Source organism: Myotis daubentonii, chromosome 5 (genome assembly GCF_963259705.1).
Source record: "Myotis daubentonii chromosome 5, mMyoDau2.1, whole genome shotgun sequence".
NCBI classification, from domain to species: Eukaryota; Metazoa; Chordata; class Mammalia; order Chiroptera; family Vespertilionidae; genus Myotis; species Myotis daubentonii.
The window spans coordinates 16,300,277-16,321,685 of NC_081844.1; the positions used below are offsets into that span (position 1 = coordinate 16,300,277).

At 56.1% G+C, this 21,409-nt stretch overlaps 2 protein-coding genes across 9 annotated transcripts in view; both read right to left on the bottom strand.

The window, feature by feature from the left end:
- Positions 1-419: 419 nt before the first annotated feature.
- Positions 420-15,010, bottom strand: FHIP2B (FHF complex subunit HOOK interacting protein 2B). 3 transcript variants are annotated; one of them, XM_059696033.1, is made up of 17 exons: positions 14,857-15,010; positions 10,444-10,522; positions 7,213-7,382; positions 6,679-6,783; positions 6,464-6,583; positions 6,071-6,286; positions 5,792-5,988; positions 5,348-5,456; positions 5,149-5,225; positions 4,570-4,759; positions 3,902-4,047; positions 3,670-3,798; positions 3,414-3,504; positions 3,089-3,232; positions 2,588-2,728; positions 2,291-2,391; positions 420-2,069 (listed from the first exon to the last, which is right to left on the bottom strand). In XM_059696033.1, the coding sequence occupies exons 1-17, from the start codon at positions 14,899-14,901 to the stop codon at positions 1,931-1,933; spliced, it is 2,199 nt and encodes a 732-aa protein (XP_059552016.1). In that variant the 5' UTR covers positions 14,902-15,010; the 3' UTR covers positions 420-1,930. The 3 variants fall into 3 exon arrangements, with proteins under 3 accessions (XP_059552016.1, XP_059552019.1, XP_059552018.1); XM_059696036.1 differs by lacking the exon at positions 14,857-15,010 and adding an exon at positions 14,399-14,537; XM_059696035.1 differs by lacking the exon at positions 2,588-2,728.
- Positions 15,011-20,119: 5,109 nt separating this feature from the next.
- DMTN (dematin actin binding protein) overlaps positions 20,120-21,409 on the bottom strand; it is a 29,826-nt gene continuing 28,536 nt past the window's right edge. For all 6 annotated transcript variants that reach the window (XR_009452924.1, XR_009452922.1, XR_009452923.1 and 3 more), the window contains one exon: positions 20,120-21,322. Coding sequence is in view for 1 of the 6 variants with exons in the window: in XM_059696039.1 (XP_059552022.1) it covers positions 21,209-21,322 (114 nt within the window). In the remaining 5 variants the exon portion in view is untranslated. The remainder of the gene's footprint in view (positions 21,323-21,409) is intronic.

Here is a 21,409-nt window from a genome sequence, read left to right on the forward strand (position 1 = left end):
ACTCCCTCAGAGGCTTCACGCACGTACATTTAGGGACAAGGTTTTTAAACCAGCAGGCCCACTGTTCACCACAAAAGCAGTCCTACAGCTCTCAGCCTAAGCACCTAGCGTGAGACTTGTACACAGATGCTGCAGATGGCCCACTCCCCCAGGGTGTCTCTGAGGCTGGCCAGCCCTCAGTTGTGGGCAAACTGAGCAGAAATAGTGTTGCCTGGCCAAGAGCCGCTGTTCCTGGCAGGCGCTGAGGAACGTCAGAGTTGCCCTGCCAGAGCCTGTCAACTGTTTACCGCCAACCCCTCCACTCCAGTGCTGAAAAAGGAACTTAATTCGTCTTACTTGGGGAGGAAGATGGGCCCAAATTAGCAGTGGAGCCCTTGGCAGAAAAGACACGAAGGGTGGAGAAGAACAGGGCAGCTGTGTCCACGCAACCACACCATTTATTGCCGTGGCGTCTGGGGGGTACACCACGAGAATGCCAAAGTGCATCGAGGAGGGGAGTGAGTGTGACTCCTGGACGCTTGAACATTTTCAGAATCAGAGAGTCCAGACCCAGTCTGCCCACTGAGCTTGCTCCCATCCCACTCCCACACCCACGTGTGCACAACGCACGCATGCACACGCCCGGTGTCCTTCAGCAGAGCAGGTCCGTCCTCCCCAGCTTGGAGGAATGCGGGAGAGGTAGAGGTCACTGAGTTTCCTCCTCTTTCATGTCACCTCTTGGCAACCCGCAGCTGGCTTCCCGAAGCGGCATGGGCAGGAAAAGGAAGCAAAAGGGGCTCTGGCCTGCTCCTCCTTGCCCAGGAGCAAAGCCAGCAACTGCAGTCCTGCTGTGAGGTAATGCCTGGCGCCGCCTGTGTGTTCCTGCAGGTCGAGACAGATTCGGGCCGGGTGGGGTGGCAGCCCCAGCCTCAGAGGGCATGCAGGGAGAACGCCAGGCCTGCAGCCTGTGCCCCAGCCCCTCCCTGCCAGGCCTTGGGGCCTGCAGTCAGGTGGGCATCCTGGCCTCATCTGTACCCTGAGCTCCCTCGCTCCCCTGGAAGGGCATTCCATCGAGAACACTGTGGGCTGGGCCTGGCCTCCCCCGGTCTCGAGCCCCTCTGCCCAGGTGTTGTGGACCTGCTGAGACGGGTTCAGAAGGCGCCAGAGAAACCAGCTGGAGCTGGAGCCTGGCACCAGCCCCCGGCTCCCCAGGCCCTCTCCCGCCCTGGTGGAGTTGCATCAAGGTTCTCATTAGCAGCTGCCCCCGCCTGGGCGCGGAGCAAGCTTTGGCCATTTGCCATGAGGCAGTTGGGGATTTTGCAACAGTCTCCGGGAGGGCCAGGCAAGAAGAATGGGCTACCCCTGCCATCCACTGCCCCTTCCACAAGGGTTAAGTCAAGAAGCCAGGAGAAAAAAAATGTCAAGTCTTAGCAGAATCTATGGTACCTAGTGTGACAGAGTCTGGGCTCCCATGCCCTCATCTGTCTGACCTACAGTCCTGACCAGCCCTTGCAGCTGTCAGCTCACACCCTGTGTGCCCACCGGGATTGAATCACAGGTCTTGGCCTCAGCCACAAATGGCCTGTGGAGACAGGTGACAGTCCCAGAACACAGGAGGGTCTGGGTCCTGACGCTCACCTGGCCGTCACCCAGCTCCCCTGGGAAGACACCATGCTGCCCGGGAGGCCACCTCTTTTACTCCTTGGCTCTGGTACCTTGGCGACCCACTTCCTGAAGCCCAACCTAGTGTAGCCAACAAGGCAAGGTCTCCTTGAGGTGAACTGGGAGCCGAAGCCCAGGCCTCCGCAGAGGCAGAGGCCCCTGGATACAGAGGAGACAGAGCCAAGCCCCTGCCCCGGGAGAAGGGTGGCGGCAGCTGTGCCAGGCGGGAGGGGAGGCAGCTCCGGGCAGAGGTGAGAACAGGAGCCTCCCTTCCCGTCATGCTCCTGGCTCAGACGTGCCCTTCCAGGGGTGGGGGGAGGTGCAGGTGAGGACCCTGTGGGGGGAACTTGACAAAAGCAATGGCAGCCAGTTCCTTGCAGAATTCCTCCAGTACCACCACTCCCTGGAGAAGGGTCTGGTGGTCCAGCCTGAGGGGAGAGCACAGAGTCATGGCTGGAAGGCTGTGGGTGTGCCCCCAGTGTGACCTCCCAGGGTCCCTAAGGCATAACCCAGTGGCAGACCCCTGAGTGAGAACAGAGGTCAGCAACGGGCCCTCTGCGCCAAGACATGGGCCCCACCCCCCTTCCTGAAGGACCTTCCCTCCTACCCAGGGCTCTGCCCCAGGCACCCACTTCTCTCGGTTACTTACTGCTCCCCAGGAATATGACCCATCAGCTGCTTGCGCACCAGGAGCAGTTTGCCTGGGAACTGGGGTACCCTCTGAATTCTCTGCATCAAGTCCCCAATTACCTAGAGCAGGAACAAGAGGACTGAGGTGGGGACCGGTGACACTCAAGCGAGGTCCCATGGCTCTGCTGCACCATGGCAGGGTGGTACCTGTGCTTTCCCCTGGCACTGACTAGGGTCCCCGCATCTTCAGCTCCCAAGCCCCTGTCCTGTCCCCTCCATTCCTGCCCAGCACTGACACACTGCCAGGCGTCCTTACCCGGACAAGCACAGAGAACAGGCTCCTGCAGCCGGGGGCCAGGCTGATGTAGGGGTCCAGGAGGTACTCATGGATAAGGGGGTGAGGGAAGAGGGCGAGCCGGGACAGGACTGAGGTCACTTGCAGGTTCAGGCTGTATGGCTGCAGGGAACATGGTGGACAAACCAATGGTTGTCAGGGGGTGGTGAGCATTTCTGCACTCCCCCAGAAAGGCGCCTGGCCAGTGTGAACGTGTGCGGGGGTGGGAGGCTCACATGATGTGTGTGTGTCATGGATCCCTGGGGCTGAGGGCCAGAACGTGTTAGGGCGTGTGGAGCAGAGGCGAGACGGGGCTTCCCACCTGGGGAAAGGGGGGGGGGGGCGGGGGGCATGGAGCTGAAGAACCGAAGACGACTCGACCCCCGTGGCCAGGCCCTGCTTTTCCCAAGGATTCCAGAGGCACCCACCTGGGGTGCCACTGTGGGCCCCACCCTCTGGCTGGGGCCCAGTCCTGTTGGCTACCTGTTCCAAAATCCGGGACATGCGGTCAAACAGCATTCGCAGGAAGTGCCCCTCAAAGAAAGGCCGCTCCGGCTCGTGGGGGTCCAGAGGGGTGAGAGCCAGGGGCCAGCCCCAGGGACTGACGCGGGAGCTGCACTCCTGGAACTGGAGCAGGAGGGAGAGTTGAGAGGAGGCCCGGGGTCAGGAGGCCCCGGCACACAGTGGGCCACACAGGAAGGTGGACTCGGGGCTCTTGGCTGGAGCTGGGAGTGCCCTGGAGGAGCTTACAGAGGGAGAAGTCTTTGAGGGGCAAGGAGTGGGCACTGGCAGAGGCCTCAACACTCACCAGTCCGTAGGCATCGTGGACGTAAGTGTCATATCCGGTCTCCTCCAGGAAGGCGGAGGTCTTGGCCTCCTCGGGAACCAGGCAGAGGAAGCTGAGAGACAGGATCCTCGGTGTGGGGGGGACCCCTGGTGCCACGCTCACCCCGCTCCGTCTCCTCCTGGAGGGGAGGGACATCCCCTCCCGGGCTGCGCCCCTCAGGGGTATGGCCAAAGACGGAGGAAACCCACTGGCTCAGACTTCCTGACCTGTCCCCTACCTGTTGACGATCTCAGTTACCGCCGTTTTGCCATCCGAGTTGGTGGCGGGGGCTGGATGGGGCTTGGCCGAGGGCTGGAAGCCGGCGTCGAGGAGGCCGTCTGTGAAGTAGGGGTCCTCCTCTAGGTCTCTGTGGCCAGGGCATACATGCATGGCACCGAGGAACCAACAAAAGAACGAGTGTGGGGCTGGGGTGGGGCCGGGACCTCCCGGGGGCGCGGGGTCTCACGTACAGATTGTCTTCGTAGCTCTCGGGCTCCTGGGAACCCCGGGCCGCGTACAGGCGGCCCTCGAGGTGGCACAGGACCAGGCTGCGGATGATCTGTTCGTGGGGCTTCTGGAGCAGCTCCTCAAACAGCCGCAGCGTGGCGATGCTGATCTGGGGCAAGAAGGGGTCAGCAGGCTGCCCCTTCCTGCCCCAGCTTCCGGGGGTGCCTGGGAGTCGGCTCACCCAGACAAGAAAAGTACCCCTAGAAGGGGATCCCCCCTCCCTGGCAGGTTTTGGGGGGAGTGGATGGGTGGTGGCCTGGGAATCGGAAGTCTGGCTGGTCTTGGTTCTATTATTAATTTGATTTGCAATGACAGTCAAGAAAATGGGCTTTTCTGTGCCTCGGTTTCTATGCCCGAAGAATGGAGTACTGGCCTCCACCTCAGAGTGGCCAGTAGCCTGAAAAATGTGCCATGAATGGAAAAGCGGTGTGCAGAATAGAAAGTATGTGATCACCGACAGCTACCGTGTGACAAGAGCTGGCTGGCTACCATCACTGTTTCTTTTTGGTGGGGAGGGGTTCAACGTCTCAAAGGCAGAACCACCTGGACCACTAATGAAAGTGGGAGACCTCAGGAATCCCTTTGGCAGGGGTGGGGCGGGAGCACGTGGGGACCAGGGCTTCCACCTCACCTCATCAGAGAGGTGGTCGCAGTGCCTGATGAGGTGAGCGCACGGGGTGCAGGGGCTGTCCTCGGGGGCTGCCGGCCGCTGCTCCGAGCCCAGGAGGAAGGCCACGGCCTCTCCAAGCAGCGCAGGGGAGCGGAGCTGACGCAGCAGGGCCGTCAGCAGGGCCGTGGAGGTCAGGACGCTCTGCTCAGACCTACGTGGACAGAACACTGAGCCAGGCAGGGAGGGGAGGCCAGAGGGACAGGGAGGGGCTGAGTGGGAGGGTGGTGGAACCCTCCCTGGTTTCCTTACATCGCCAGCTGGTGTCTCTCTGCTCACTCCCACCCTCCTGAGGTCACTGAGTCCCAGGGCGTAGGCCTTTGCTAGCCCACAGTGGCTCTCAGCCACGTGTGTGTGTGTGTGTGTGTGTGTGTGTGTGTGTGTGTGTTGGGGGAGGCCTGTCCGAAATGAACCGAAGGAGCCCACAGACTCATGGGACGCTGGCTAAGGAGGTCCCTGGCTGTAGGGACAGGAAGGGGCAGACGGGGTGGGCGGTTCGATCCACACTATGTCCACATCTGAGGGGCCTGGACATAGACTTACACGTGTAGGAGCTGCGGCTGCAGGATCTCCACGAATAACTTCTCAGCCACAGCCTTTGCCAAGGCATCCGCAACCACCTGGGCACCAAAGAGCACGTCTTAAACACGTTTCCACCGAAAATAACTGTCCTTGCACAGCATCCAACACAACAGCAGAGCCCTCAGTTCTCCAGGAGACAGATGACAGCAGCGTGACTCACCGCGTGCGCCTCCATGATGAGGTGGTCACAGTAATCGAACCAGCCCAGAAAGGCAGCCAGGGCCTCTTTGCCTGGGAAGTTACCCTCATCAGACGGGGCACTGGGTAACCTGCGGGAGAGCGAGGGAGGCTGTGAGGCCTGCCTCAGCCGTTCCAGAGGGAGCTGGGCCCTTTCCCCCTCTGCCCTGGAACCTCTGTTGCAGGTGGGGAGGTGGGCCGGGGCACAGGGTAGGGTGGTCAGTTCCACAGGGAGCTCTGTGGGTAAAAGCAAAAGTGATGCTTCTCTGTGGGTGAGAAGGCCCTTAGGGTGGGCTGTAACCTCGGGAAGGAGATGCCAGCCGGGGTCCCCATCCCTCCTGGAAAACAAGAGGAACCGGCTACCAGAAGACAGGCAGGGCTTCCAGCCACTGCAGATGCAGCCCCCCTTCCCTGGCCACCTGCCTACCTCCAGGTGATGCCCTCTAAAGCAGCAATGTCTGCAGGGTCCAGAAAGGTGGGCAAGGACTGGTACAGCTGGCAAAGGTGCTTCACAATCGCAGGGCAGCAAGGGCTGCTCTGCACCAGGTAGGCGGCGGCTGCCTGGGGAGCCACGCTAACAAGGAGTAGCAGGTTCTCCTGGGCCTTCAGAGCCACACGACCTTTCTAGGGGACAGGGACACAAGTTCAGGACATGCGCCTGAGCTGAGTCCCCCCGTCTCCTCCCAGCATGCACCCGGTCCAGCACCTTGCTCTTGCACAAGCCAACCAGGGAGGTGATTAGGTTGCTCTCCCCGATCCCCTCATCGGGCTCCTGGGGCTCAACAGGCAGCTGGGCGGTCAAGGCCCCGGCCCCGTCAGGAGCTTTGCTGTGGGGGTGGTCCTGGTCCTCGATACTGGCCGTCTCTCTAGGCAGGGCCGTGGACTCCTGGGATGCTTTCTTCGGAGCGACAGTTTTTTTACCCTGCAGAGGAGGCTAGGTGAGGCCAGGCCTGGTGGAGACCACTCCCCACGCTGCCGCTTGGGAACGCAGATGAGCTAACTGTCAGGGGCTCGGCATGGAGCGGAAGGGGAGGCGCCCCGAGTGCCTCTGTGGGATGGGGTCCGGGCCCCTCCGCTTCTGTTCGCTAGAGACACTCACTTCCAGGATGTAGGTGAGCAGGGCTGGATCCTGCTGGATCTTGGAGCAGAGGACGGTGGTGAACTGCACCTCCTCCTTTTCTGTGAGGGATCCGGGAGCTCCCCCAAGCCGGAGAAGTTTCTGGAAGGGGAGTAGGATAGAAACAGAGGGGAATGGGTGGCAGGGAAGAGAGGGGGCCGCACCCCCAGACACCCCTTGGCTTCCTGGCCCCTCACCTGCACAGGCCTGTGGACGTTGAGGTAATGCAGGAGAGGGTGCTGGACCTGGGCCAGAACCTTGCTGAAGAACTGGAACACCTGCTGCCGCATGCCGGGGGGGTACTGAGGGGCAGGCAGAGGGCCGGTCAGGAGAGGGAGCCGTGCCCTCCGAGCATTGCCCCCCCACTGCCTGGAGGGCACCTTCTCTGCAAGCCGCCTTCCTGTCGGAACTGCCCCCTCTGCGCTGCCCGTCCCCTTCCCACTTCATTTTTCTCCATAACCTGTCATCACTGAGCACACAGGTGGGCTCCTTTGTCCTAACCACTGCCCCGTCCCCTGACACACGGCTGGTCCTCAGCACATCTTTGCTGAGCGAAGGCTGACTGAATAAGAGGGAGCCTCCTCTCCTCAACCCCCATGCCACCCAGCAGTGAGAGGGGGCGGTGGTGGCTGTGCCCTGAGCTGGCCGTGCCCGGTGTCCGGGCTGGAGGAGCACAGGGGGAAGAGCCTGGCACCGGGGCCGGGCTGGGACGGAAGGCTCCGGGTCCGCACCTCGGCCTTGCCCAGCGTGCACAGGGTCTCCAGGATCTTGTGCTGCAGCAGGTACTCGAGGCAGGGCCCGGCCTCGCCCGCCGCCTGCTGCCTCTCCTCGTGCACCAGGATGTCCAGCATCTGCTTCAGCCGCCAGGGGATATCCGTCTTCTTGACCGGGGTGTTTTCATCTGCTCGAGGTTCAGGGAAAAGGGTGAGTGGGGAGAAGATGAGCACCTTTGGCTCTATGGGTCAAGTCCAAGGGGTCTGGGGATGGGGTTGGCTGAGGGCAGGAGAGGCCAGGTTAACAGTTAGCTCCAACTAAAGGCCACAGGAAATGGAAGTTCACAGTTCATGCCTCCAAATTTAAAAACACAAAAGAGCCTGGCTGGTGTGGCTCAGTGGCTGAGCGTGACCCATGAACCAGGAGGTCACGGTTCGATTCCCCGTTAGAGCACATGCCCGAGCTGTCAATGATTCTCTCTCATAATTGATGTTTCTATCTCTCTCTCCTTCTCCCTTCCTCTCTCTGAAATCAATAAAAAGACATATTAAAACACACACACATAAACACACAAAAGACCTTCTAGAATGAGGCCCAGGATTCAACTCTGAGAAAGGGAAGAGCATCAGTTTTGTCCAAACCCTGGGGCTGACCGAGGATTGTTGCCAGGGCTGCAGGCAGCTTGGACCTGAGTGAGAAGCCATGGGCTCAGGGGTCTCTGTCATATAATTCAGAATCTGTCTCCTAGCAGCTTCCCAACAGGTTATCTGGGGCCTGTTTGTCTCTTATACTCACAGAAGGCAATACTCTACTTTTTAAAAAGCAGAAATAAGATACCTGGCCGGTATTGCTCAGTGGTTAAGCATCGACCCATGAACCAAGAGGTCACTGGTTCAATCCCTGGTCAAGGCACGTGCCTGGGCTGCAGGCTTGATCCCCAGGAGGGGTGCGCAGGAGGCAGCAGACCAATGTTTCTCTCATCAATGTTTCCATCTCTCTATCCTTCTCCCTTCCTCTCTCTCTAAGTATCATAAAAACTTATTTTTTAAAAAGCCGGAAAAAGAAATCTGTGCACGACCTTGGGTTCAGACTCGAACCTGCGGCACCACAGAGAGGCCCGATGGAGAAGCTGGCTAGTGTGGCCGTCTTAGAGCTGCAGAGGCTGGAGTGGTTTTTAAGAGAAAGTTTTGGCACTTTGGCACTGGAGCACCCCCTAGCTTTTCTGGAAAGCACAGGCTCTTGAGCAAGGCAGCTGCCTCATCGGCTCCTGTGCCTCTGGTTATAGGGACTGTTCTGGAAATTAATGTTGGGCCCAGGCAAAGCCCCAGATGGATCTGAGTTGGCTCTGGATCCCTTACTGCTCTCCTGGTGAGCTGTGGCTCTGTGTCAAGAGGTCCTTAGACTAAAAGGTACAAACTTGCAGTTATAAAATCAGTCCCAGGTGTGTAACGTACAGAGTGGTGGCTATAGTTAACAGCACCGTATTGTATAATTGAAAGTTGCTATGATTGTAAAAGTTCTCATCACAAGAAAAAAATAACTACACATGGTGATGGATATTAGTGAGACTTACTGTAACCATTTCACAATCTACCCATATTTGGAATCAATATGTTGTACAACTGAAACTAATATAATGTTATATGTCGGTTACATTTCAATGAAAAAAGAGGGAGGGTCAGTCTAAAGTTGTTGTTCTCACCTGGGGGCATGTGCTAATGTCCGGAGAGACAGTTTTGGTTGTCACATACAAAGGGAGGGCGCTGGCCTCTGATGGCTAGAGTTGGGGCTAAATATACTACAGTCACTCCCACAGCCCCCACAGCAACGAGTGACCCGGCCAAATGCCCGCAGTGCCAAGCCCGAGGAAGCTGCTCTACCAGAGGCTTCGGGGGCCCCTCGCACAGTCCCAGGCTACTTTCTCATTTCCTGGGCGAGCTCGGGCCGGACATAAAGCCTTTAGGACGGTGTAAGCTGGAGTCACATCCCAATCTGAGCTCCAGGAGGGGAAGGCTAGGGGTGCAGGACAGGTTTACACGGCAGTCAGTGAGCACCCACCAACGCCACACTGACTACAAGCAACCAATCAGGCTCCATCTCCCAGTGAGCCAGCCTGATGGGCCCAGATGCCCCAGGCCAGTGATGGCGAGCCTATGACACGCGAACTCATTTTTTTGGTTGATTTTTCTTTGTTAAATGGCATTTAAATATGTAAAATAAATATCAAAAATATAAGTCTTTGTTTTACTATGGTTGCAAATATCAAAGAATTTCTAGAACAATGGGAAGTTTTGAGGGCAACTTCTACACCAATCAAGGTTCTTATCAGCACAGGAAAAAATAATTTGTAATTATGTATGGCAACAGATGTTAACTAGACTTATTGTGCTGATCATTTTGCAATATTACAAATGTTGACTCATTATGTTGTAAAATCGAAATGAATATAATGTTGTATGTTAATTATGCCTTAATAAAAAGAAAGAAACCGCCCCCCCCCCCCCAAAAAATTTTTTTTCTATTATGTGACACGGCACCAGAGTTAAGTTAGGGTTTTTCAAAATGCTGACACGCCGAGCTCAAAAGGTTCGCCATCATTGGCCTAGGTTTTGGTTCCCTGGTGTGTCAGCGTGGGGAGAAGGACCTGGTATTTATGTGCTTTGGTTTTTGTTCTCCTCTGACCCCTCCAAGTTGGCTCAGGGAAAAGAGAAGTTTGTTCAATTTCTTTCTTTCTTTCTTTATTTTTTTGTTAGTCCTCACTTGAGGATATTTTTCCATTAATTTTTAGAGAGAGTGGAAGGGAGGGGGTGAGACAGAGAGAAATATCAATGTGAAAGAGACACATTGCTTGGTTGCCTCCCACATGGGACCCAACCAGGGCCCAGGATTGAGGTACATGCCCTTGACTGGAATCGAACCTGCAACCCTTCAGTCTGCTCTACCCACTGAGCCAAAATGGCTAGGACTGTTGGATTTCGTTTTCAATCAGTCAGCCCTGAACACAGGCACTGGAAGACTGAGGGCCTGGATGCCCCGGCTGGAAGATGGGGCAAGTGGAGCTCAGCTCTGCCTTGCAGAGTAGGCCCGCGAGAGCCCCATCCTCCTCGTTCCCACTCCCACCTCCCATAGCTCCCTCGCAGAAAGTCAGAACTCTGAACTCCTGGGCAGCAGCTGTCCCTTCCCCGGGGCACCTGCACCTCTGAGCTGCCTGGTGCCTCTGCCCATCCTTTCCTCCCGGTTCCTCTCACCTGTGCTCTCGATGTAATAGTGCGTGATGCCCTTCCAGTGCTCCACGAACGCCTCCAGAAGGTCGATGGTGGGCTCCCACTGCGGAGAGAGCAGAGACACAACCTGTGTGATCACCGGCTCCGCCGCCACCCACACTCCCAGGAACGGACATTCCACTATCGACTAAGTGCCGGGCCAGTGCTAGGACTGGGGGAGGCCCTGTGATCGTGGGTTCTCAAAAGGAATAGTAACATGTTTCCTCCAGGACACATCCGAACTGTGGCCAACCATGTCGTGGCGTCGCTCCCAGACCCCGCTCCCTGCTGGAATCACTGTGCCCCTGCCACAGGTCATGATTCCATAGTCCTTGGCTCAGAGGAGCAAAGAACGCTGGTGGAAACATCAGAGAAACAGATCATTTCCGCACAACATGGTTATCCTACAATAGAGGTATGCAGAGGAAAACGGGAGCACCCCCCCAACCAAATCAACAAAAGCAGAACGACACGGCTGGAACACACGTGAAAGACGACGTTTTCAGGTCCCTCTGACTCGGAGGGTCTGCGGAAAGCGGTGTTCAAGGCCACACAGGCTGGGTTCAGCCAGACGGGTGACAGTAGCGTAACGTGAAGAAAGTGACTCACTTCTACAGTACCTGCCGCTTCTGTCCAAGCTCGGCTTGTGCAGCCCTGGATCTTCCTTAGCTAGCTAGCTCTGCTCCCTTCCACGCCTCCTCCAGCTCCTCCTATTGGCCATGGGGGACTCTGCCTCTGCTGTAAGCAAGCCCTACACCTCCCCCTTCCCGGTGCTCTCGCCGTCTCTAAGGCCTGGCTGGTCCTGTAATAACAACCACTTGCCCAGAAAACTGCCCCAAAAGGGCATTTCTTCTCTTTCCTTGCAGAGTGAAAATACATAATCAGGTGGTCCCTCTGCAAAGGTGCTCATTTCTACTCTGAATCTTTGCTCAGGCCACTCCTCAGCCAGATCCTAACAGTCCCCAGGCAGGTCCTCTACGGACCAGCTCCACAAAGCCCTCGCTGGGTTCCTGGATGCATCACCCTCTAACCCAGGGGTGGGCAAACTTTTTGACTCGAGGGCCACAATGGGTTCTTAAACTGGACCGGAGGGACGGAACAAAAGCATGGATGGAGTGTTTGTGTGAACTAATATAAATTCAAAGTAAATATCATTACATAAAAGGGTACGGTCTTTTTTTTCAATAGTTTTATGCATTTCAAACGGGCCGAATCCGGCCCGCGGGCCGTAGTTTGCCCACGGCTGCTCTAACCTCATGCTTTACTGCACCACAGAACTCCCTATCTCCTCCCTAGTCGATTCAGGAAGTATCTCCAGTTCCTGCTACATACACAACACCATGCTACCTGTCACCGGCAAGACAAGGATGTCTCAGGTCCAGTGCCACCAAGGAGAAGAGGATATAAAACCACACTGAGTAGCTCAACTGCAGGATGCAGTGTGAGATGAGCACACAGGAATGGTGGGAAAGTGACCTCCGGGAAAAGAGGAGTCACCTCCAACAGGCTGGAACAGAGAAGGCTGAGGTGACGCGGGAACTAAAACTTGAAGAACTGCATGAGATTTCGACAGAGATGAAGGAAAGACATTTCCCGCAGAAGGTTCTCTGCAAAGTGTGTCTGGGGCAAGGATGGATTGATGAGGTTTCGGAGCCTAGAATGCCAAGCCAAGAAGTCTGGAGATATATACATTTGCAGGCAATGGGGAGCAGGGCCGTGACAGCTTCAGAGCAGTGTTTTAGGAAGAGTCACCTGCCAGTTGTGTGTAGGAAACAAAGGCAAGAAGAACACTTTGAAGACCACTATGACAGGGAGAGGAAGCAGTGACACTGAAGCTGAGGCCTTGGTGCCCCGTCTTGTCTTCTTTTAAAATTAGTTGTGGGGCCCTAGCCCATTTGGCTCAGTGGAGAGAGCGTCGGCCTGCGGACTGAAAGGTCCCAGGTTCGATTCCAGTCAAGGGCATGTATCTTGGTTGCAGGCATATCCCCAGTAGGGGGGTGTGCAGGAGGCAGCTGATTGATGTTTCTCTCTCATCGATGTTTCTAACTCTCTATCCCTCTCCCTCTCTGTAAAAAATCAATAAAAATATATTAAAAAATTAGTTGTGGTGTTCACAGCCCTTACTAGAGTGACATCTCCCACAGTGGTTCCAAACGCACGGTGTATGACCACATCTTACCACGTTCTATTATCATTGGGTTAGCAGTCATCTCTCTACTAGACTATTAGCATCCTGGGTGTCAGGGGCACACACATAGTGGCTACTCATTAATATTTACTAAACAGCTCAGCAAGCGCCTTACGACCCTGTTCCGTACATAGTTCCTTGTCTCTTGGAATGCCTTCTGACCCTTGAACAACACTGCGATTATTTCACAAGTTTGTAATGGGGGCTCATTGAACCTCAAAAGTCATTCACAGTTTCTGAAAACCTTGCACGGGCTTAACTAACGAATCCAGTAAGAGAAGTAGGAATAGGAGAATGCAGGTTAGCCAAAACAGACCAGTAGAGGGAAGAAAGCAGGGGGGTACTCTTTACCTGAGACTACTGTTAGCTACTCTAACTCCAGACCAAAGAAACCATTCTAAATTTCTTTTTCAAGATAAGGGTTGCTACTCTAGTTTTTGTCAGAAGAGGGCAGGAAAGAGCAGCATGCCCCCTCCTTACCAAGGAGTTAAGCAACTTGCTGGAGTTTTAACCTGATGACCCAGGCCAGGGGGAAGACCTATGTGCCAGATGTGGGGGTGCAGGGAAAAGGGGGGTTCCCATCTCTCCCGATGACCACACAGGATCAGTTAAACTTCTAGGGTATGGCCTGTACACGGAGGGGCCTAAGACCAGCTGCCTAAAAGTATCTCCCTTGACCACCAATATTTCCTCCAGCCTCTGGCACTGAAATTCCGGCGCTTGGAGGCATTAGAAATTGACTTCCTAGGGCGAAGGTCTTGTCTGCCTGCCTCTCTGCATGGAGCTGTCCTTGAGAGGTATGAAGTAGTTTGTCAGGTCACTTTCTGAGACGACAGCTGTCTTGACTGGGGTCAGGGAGGAGAGGAAGGAGAGAGTATATGGAACCCCTCCCCGGTGGGATATCCTGAGGCCCCTGGACATCTGGGAGGGCCAGGCTGGGGCAGGTGGGGAAGAAGCCGGAACCTTTCACTTTCTTCCCAAGTTTGCTTAAGGCTGAGGCCATTCTCATTCATAACAAGCTCTGCGTTGAGGAGGAGGGGCGTGCTGGGGAGGAAGCGAGTGGAACCCAAGGCTGTTTCTCCTGAGAAAATCCGATCCACTGAACTGGTCACTCAGGAGAGGGTTTGTGCGGAGACAAAGGAATTGTTAACGTTACAGACAGGTTCTTGGCCAGGGTGACCGTAAGGCAGGGCCTCCGCCTTCCCTATCTAAAGGAACTTTATCTTACTGACGAAGTGGGCTGCCTCTCACCAGCCTCCACCCCCAACAGAAAATAGCAAAAGCACAAACTCTGGTGGAATGTAAGACAGCAGTACAGTCTTCCCCACAGGGATGCTGCCAGGCCCCACCGTGGCTGGCTTCCCCGGACTCAGGGACTCAGGGACTCAAGGCCAGGGCAATGTGAGATACGCTACACGCTGGAAACCTGCAGAAGGCTGCTCCAGGGTCAGGGCCCCCCCAAAGCTGCTCCAAGGCCAGGGCGAGGGCCAGGGCCTCCCCAAAGCTGCTCCAAGGCCAGGGCGAGGGCCAGGGCCTCCCCAAAGCTGCTCCAGGGTCAGGGCCCCCCCAAAGCTGCTCCAAGGCCAGGGCGAGGGCCAGGGCCTCCCCAAAGCTGCTCCAAGGCCAGGGCGAGGGCCAGGGCCTCCCCAAAGCTGCTCCAAGGCCAGGGCGAGGGCCAGGGCCTCCCCAAAGCTGCTCCAGGGCCAGGGCGAGGGCCTCCCCAAAGCTGCTCCAGGACCAGGGCCCACCCACCGGACTGTCTGCACTCTCCCCAGGGCCTGGCCAGGCAGGGCCGCACTCTGCCTCCCTCCCGGGTGGAGGGAGGGCCCCGCGGCGGGGAAGGGCAGCTCTTTTGAAGCCCAGAGCGCAGGAAGTGAGGAGTGTGTGTCGGAAGGGGTGGGGGGGAGGCAGAGGCTGGAGGAGGGGACCCGGGGCCGGGAGGAAGAAGCTGCTGGGTGACGGAGCCCTCGGGCCCGGAGAGCTGGGAGCTGGGAGCCCGGGCGCAGGGAAATAAACAGGAAGCACTCTGGGCCAGAGGCGGCGCGGCGCGGCTGGGAGGGCGGCGCGGGCCGGAGAGGAGCGCCGGGAAGCGGGCGGCGCGGGGCCGCGCGAGGAGGCGGGGAGGGCGCCGCGCGGCCCGATGGGGTCCCTCCCGGGCGGCCCGCGCCCGCTACCGGCTCCGCCCGGCCCCGCGACCCCGCCCGGCCTACCGCGCCCACGGCCTCCTGCAGCAGCGCCCCGAGCCGGCTCAGCATGGTGGCGCCCGGCTCGGCTCGGGCTCGGCTCCGGCTCCGGCTCCGGCTCCTCGGCGGCCGCACTCCCGGCGCAGGGGCGGCCCCGCGGCGGCGAGGGAGGCGGGGCCCGGCCCGCTCCGCCCCGGCTGGGCAGGGGGCGCTTCCGCCGGTCCCCCGGGTCCCCGTCGCGGTGGGAAAGTGAGCCGATCCCCCCCAGAGCGGGGGGGGGGGGTGCCGCGCGGGGCGCAGGGTCCAGCCCGCAGGCGCCTTAGGAGCCGGGTGGCCGCGAGACAACGACCCTTCCCCTCGGAGGAGGGCGCGTGGCCCGCGGAGGTCGCTTCTGGGGAGTGAGAAGCTTTGTGGGTCCCGCACGTCTCCAGGCGCCCCCGGGCCCCCCCACCCCGGTCTCCCACGGCGGCCGCGGGCGTGTGTAGCTTGGGGGGAGCCCTCATTGAGGCGGGCTGCGTGGAGGGCATGCGCCCCGGGGTCTGACCACTTAGTAAAGAATGAAATAGCGCACGGAGGAGGTTTTCTGTGGAATGCATGCTGTGGGGTGATATGTTAGCGATATTGGGGTACTATTAAAATTCGTTTCACTTGTTGCTTGTTACTTTAAGTGGGCACAGCGCTGGGCCAGAGGTCCCACGGGAAGCAACAAGTGGCCCCTTTGGCCCTTTGAGCTGCACCACGGGACGAAACAGAGTGGGTTTCCCGTGGGCACAGGACAATTATGCCCCAAAATTACGCAGGCGGAGCCCTCAGCAAGAGCAGGGGTTCCCGGAATGTCCGAAGCTGGGGTCTTGAGGATGCGCCTTCTAGCTGCCAACTCTGCCAGTGTCAAGCGCCCCCGCCCTCCACCTCCACTGCTCCAGGAATGGGAAGAGGTTCTTTCTGAGGACAGGATATGGATGTCTGTTCAAAATATATTTCTGCTGCCCACTGCCAGCCTGTGACTAAGGGGCAGGTGCCGAGAGTCCCATAGGAACAGGGATGGGGAGGTGGAGGTCCGCCTAGGCCGTCACAGAACCCTAGGACCTTGAGCTGCGGGGTCGCCTTCCCCATGGGGGCTGAGACCCAGGAGACAGTGACCTGCCCAGAGCGGGCTGTGTGCTGTGGAGGGCAGCCTGAGGCATGGGGAGGGCCGGGGTTGGCCAAGTCTAGGCTGACCTAGTAGTACTAGTATTTGGAGCTCAGTTCTCCTACAGCTGTGTGTGTAGGAGGGGGCGGGGGGTGAATAATATTTTCTAACACTTCATCAGCAGACGGGTCCCTGGTAAGGAGCCCTATGGGAAACAAGGAGGCTTTTAGGCCAAAATGTGTATAAAGGGAAGAAACCAGCCCGTTTTGTGTATCCAGAAGCAACCTGGGAGTTGGAGCCCTCAGTCCAGCCAGCACTGTTCTCCTCTGGGCCCATTGACTCTTGGGTAAGGGAAGCAGCTGGATGGATTGAATCTGTTCCCCCCTCAACATGTTTCAAGAAACTCTAGGGTATAGTGGAAGTGTATCAGGAATCCATAGCCTTTTATTTGGTTTAACTTTTCATTTATTTTTATATCGTTATTATTTTTAAAACACATTTGTATTGATTTTAGAGAGAGGAAGGGAGAGGGAGAGATAGAAACATCAATGATGAGAGAGAATCATAGATCGGCTGCCTCCTGCACACCCCACACAGGGGATGGAGCCCGCAGCCCGCAACCCGGCATATGCCCTGACCAGGAATCAAACCCTGACCTCCTGATTCATAGGTCAGGGTAACTTTTTAGATCTTATTTTAAAAGTTCTGATAAAAGTCAGTGGACACCCTTGTGTGTGTTATATACCGAAAGTGTTAAGAATCGCTGGTGAATTTAAATTCTGCTGTGAGGTTAGCTCATTTGGGAGAAGACCTTCAGTAAATCCTCTCCTCCTGTCAGCTTTCAGGTGGGGAACCGTTTCCTGCCAAGCGCCACGTGGATATTTATAACAGCATTTGCGGGCCATTCGAAGTCATCAGCTTAACAATTGGCCTGCGATATTTGGTCAAACATTGAATTAACTCACCCCTAAGGCCTTGGCAGGGCCAGACCAAATGATCTCTGGGACCTTTTGTGGCTCATGGGCCAGATGTTTCCTATCCCTGGGCCTTAAATGAGGTAGAAGGCTACTGCAGGATAAAGAGCTTTAACGGGCAAGCGCAAGCCCCAGAGTCAAGGAGAGGGGGCATAGATGCTGCTTCTCAGCAGGAAGGATGTGGATGGATTGGCATGCGTTTTTAAATTACCACAATTTTGTAACTTCTTACCTATGTGAATCAGGACTTTTCCTGATACTGTGCAACCAAATGCAATAATAAATTAGATCCTCCACTTGACAAAAGGGAAACTGTCATATATAACCCCTGACCTAAATTTCTTATGTTCATCAAAACTTACTTTAAAAAATATATATTTTTATTGATTTCAGAGAGGAAGGGAGAAGGAGAGATAGAAATATCAATGATGAGAGAGAATCATGGATCAGCTGCCTCCTGCACGCCCCCTACTGGAGATCAAGCCCACAATCTGGGCATGTGCCCTGACTAGAAATTGAACCATGACCTCTGCTCTGGGTTCATAGGTTGATGCTCAACCACTGAGCCACATCAGGGCAACCAAAGTTTTTTTTTTTTTTTGAGAAACTTTGTTTTTGTTTTATTTTATTTATTTATTTAATTGTTTATTTATTTTTATTGATTTCAGAGAGGAAGAGAGAGGGAGAGAGAGATGGAAACATCAATGATGAAGGGAATCATCGATTGGCTGCCCCCTGCATGCCTCACACTGGGAACTGAGCAACAAAGCAAGCTGAGGCAGTATTTAATCACAGCTCACTGGGAAATGCTTGTGGTGGGGCTGACTGGTATGTGCCCTTGACCAGAATCAAACCCAGGACCCTTCAGTCCCCAGGCTGACGCTATATCCACTGAGCCAAACCGGCTAGGGCAGTGGTTGGCAAACTGCGGCTCGGAAAACCGTGGCTCGCAAGCCACATGCGGCTCTTTGGCCCCTTGAGTGTGACTCTTCCACAAAATACCGGCTCTTCCACAAAATACCGACTTCTGTGCATGGGCCACGAAGTTTCAATGGCACTGTACGTGCGCGCCCGCATGTGGTATTTTGTGGAAGAGCCACACTCAAGGGGCCAAAGAGCCGCATGTGGCTCGCGAGCCATGGTTTGCTGACCACGGGGCTAAGGCAAAGCTTACTTTTTGTTGATCATAGCTTCTTTGTTCTCATTGATTTTCATAATAATCTGTATATATAAAAGCTGCTCTCTCTGCCTCCTGCCGCTGCGTTGGTGAGTGTGGTGATGGGGAGCTCGAGCTAGCTCAAATAAAGACTCTTTGCTTTTGCATTGAAAAAAAAAAAAAGAGCCTAGGTGACCTGCTGACTGGCCAACCGAATGGCTGGTCAGCCGGTCACTATGACACGCACTGACCACCAGGGGACAGCCGCTCAATACACAGGTAGGGCTCCCTCCTGTCTGGATCGGGCCTGCAGGGATCGGGCCGAAACCAGCTATCCGACATCCCCCAAGGGTCCCGGATTGTGAGAGGGCGCAGGACAAGCTGAGGGACCCCACTGGTGCACGAATCCATGCACCGGGCTTCTAGTTGACTATAAAATCCAACTTATAAATGTACTTTGATCAGTAGTAGTAAGATCTAATTTTTTTTAAGGGTTGCTACTAAAAGGGTTTGGAAACCACTGGATGAAATAACTACCAAGGTTTTGCATCTGTTTGTACATGCGTGTGTCCATGTGTATTTTGGGGAGGAGGCACTGAGAGATTCTCCCTAAGCTTTTGTTTTAGGGACAGAGCCGCCAAGTTGCTCTGAATCTCAGGAACGTAAATCCTTTAGGATATACTATCCAGTCAGCCCCACCATGAGCATTTCCCAGTGAGCTGTGATTAAATACTGCCTCAGCTTGCTTTGTTGCTCAACAGTCTGGGGGCTGGGTGGACACAGTGGCGCTGGCCTCTCCACCACTGTCCCTCTGCTGGAACAGGTAAGCCCTCCACCGTTCACTGATGCCTCACGGGAGTGCGTGTGTGGAGACCATCCCTCTCTGTTCCTCGTCTGGCCTCTCTGCTGCCCCTTGAGGGACAAGTGTCTATATTGGGAAAGTCCTGGGTTAGCAGTCAAGAAACTCAGATGTTTGTCTCCATTCTCTACTCAGTTGCAGGTAGCTTCAGGCCATAGATGAAATGTCTCTATTTCACAATTTTCTCCTAAACTAAGTGGATTAAAATGATTTATGGTCCTCACGGGTTTGTTGAGAAGATAAAACAATGTTGTGGACATAACAGAAATTCAGCAACTTAAAATCATCATTCACATTTGAATGATTCTTACCCACTTCGCTTTTGTTTCAACCCAAGGGGCTAGAAACTCATCCTGGGGTGGGAGATTGGATTCAGGTCCCAGCTGCAGTCTTAGGTTCACACTGGGTCCCCCTCCACCTCACCTGATCCTTCTGATCGAATGAACGCCGCTTTACACGCCCACGCATGGGCTCTGTTCCAGCCAGGTGAGGCAGCCCCTCCCCTCCGAGTCCCCATACCAAAGTCCTCCCTCTGATCTCCCAATCAAACCTTCACCCCTTCACCCACTTCGGTGCCCAGTTCCCGGTCTGCTCCCCCTGGAATGCTTTGTCAAGTCAACCAAGACCAAATGACTGTACCCTTCTCCTCGGCCTCCACTACCCTTGCTCCTGCTAGAGTTCAGCCATCGTGTCTCCATTCCTTAGTGTCCTCAGCCTGGTCCTTGATAGTCAGCTCACTGCCTACTCATTTCCTGTTGACCTTTGCTGTGTGTTTGGTCTCTCGCTGAACTGTCATATCTCAGGCACTGGAGGGGGCAGTCATGTCAGAGATCGATGAGCTCGCCTATGCAGGGGAGCACTTCGGGCTTCGGTGGAGGATGGAGCAGCCTTTCCTCCTTGCTGGCTCTCCTCTCAGGCTCTGGAGTATGTTTCTGCCTTTCCATCCACCGTCACCATCACACAGCCCCGGAGGGGAGGTGGCAGCTGGGATCCTGCTGGACCAGCCCCTGCTCCTATGGCCCAGGTGGGGAAGGACAGTGTGTGTGTGTCATCGCTCTACCTCCTCCAACCCTGTATGCCCCCCATTTGAACCTTCACTCCTATGACTTCGCTCAGCCTGGCATCACCCATCCCTCTCACCCGGACCTGGTGGCTCATAAAGAACAAGTAAATTTGGGGACCCAATGCAACCTTTTAATTCCAAGCAGAGTTCCCCTCCCCCAGTATCATCTCACACATACACACAGTGGAAAGGGATGCCAGGGTCTGGGCAGGAACAAAACCCAGACCTGGGCAAAAAATATATATATATAATTATATACACATATGTATTTGTAGAGAAGAAAAGCTGGGAATGTGATTAGGTAGGGCAGAGAGTTGGGTGAGGAAGCAGCTGGGGTGCCCCAATAAATTACATTCTTTAGAGAGCATGGTGGGGGATGCATGGGTATGGGTGGGACCTGGTGGCCTGGCCTCTTGTTCCCATCCGAGGGAGCCTGAAGGCCTGGTCCTGCCTAGGATCCTGGTGTCAGAAGGTAGGAGTCTAGCTCACTGTGCCTGGAGGCTGATGGGGGCCTGGGGTTCGGTATAGGCGACATCTCCACTCTAAGCCAAGGCTTCTGGGGAAGCCACAGAGCTGAGCATGAGGCTTCAAAGCATAGGATGTGCAAGGAGGTCAGAGGGTAAACTGGAGGGCAGGGCGGCCTCCCTGCTGGAGGCTGAGCTCAGCCTTGCTCCTGCTGGAGTCAGAGGCGGGAGGCCCAGGTGCAGGGGGGGCCTCCCGGTGAGGCGAGGAGGAGTGCTGGGCAGATGGGGTCCTGGAGCTGTGCCTGCCTGCCTGCTGCTTCCTGCCTCACCTCCTCCGCAGGCTGAGGGCTCTACCCGCCCACTGATCCAGACATCAACCGGCCTGCACCACGTGCCATGTCCAGGTCGCCTCACTCCCTCTTCTGGGACCTCTCTTCATGGGGTGGGGGCAGGGAGAGGGTGCAGACATTAACTCTGAGTGCTGGAGTCCAGCCTGGGTTTGCCCTGTGCAGTGAGGACTAGGGAGGAGGGGAGGCCCCTGGCTCATTATGGAAAGCAGGTCCATGTCCCACAGCCCAGCACTGAGAGAAGGCTGGGCTCCCCTTGACCTAGCGAATGCAGCCAACCCCACCTCTGCCCACCTCCGTGCCCCCCCAAGACATGATGCTTTAGGGTCCAGTGACCCAGCTCCAGAGAGCCGCAGGGGCGAGGGTCAGTCAGGAAGTGTGGGGCGGTCAGAAGAGGGAAGCCTTCTTCTTGAGCTCATTCCGCTTCCACAGAGCCAGCTTGCTAAACTCTTCCGGAGACATGGCGAACACCCTGGAGAAGTCCTCGGCTGACAGATGCCTCTGCAGGGGACAGACCAAGGCCGCTTAGGGAGAGGAGGGCGGGCTGGGCTGGGTGGCCAAGGGGGCAGGTCCTCCCCACCAGGAGGG

What these genes read in the sequence shown, in the direction of transcription:
- FHIP2B (XM_059696033.1), bottom strand. Translation starts at nt 14,901, where the DNA reads ATGCTGAGCCGGCTCGGGGCGCTGCTGCAGGAGGCCGTGGGCGCG. An exon ending in CAGCCGCAGCTCCTACACGT is followed by an intron (nt 4,760 to 5,148) that starts GTAAGTCTATGT and finishes CTGTCCACGTAG; the next exon opens with GTCTGAGCAGAGCGTCCTGA. An exon ending in TGTTCTCTGTGCTTGTCCGG is followed by an intron (nt 2,392 to 2,587) that starts GTAAGGACGCCT and finishes TTCCTGCTCTAG; the next exon opens with GTAATTGGGGACTTGATGCA.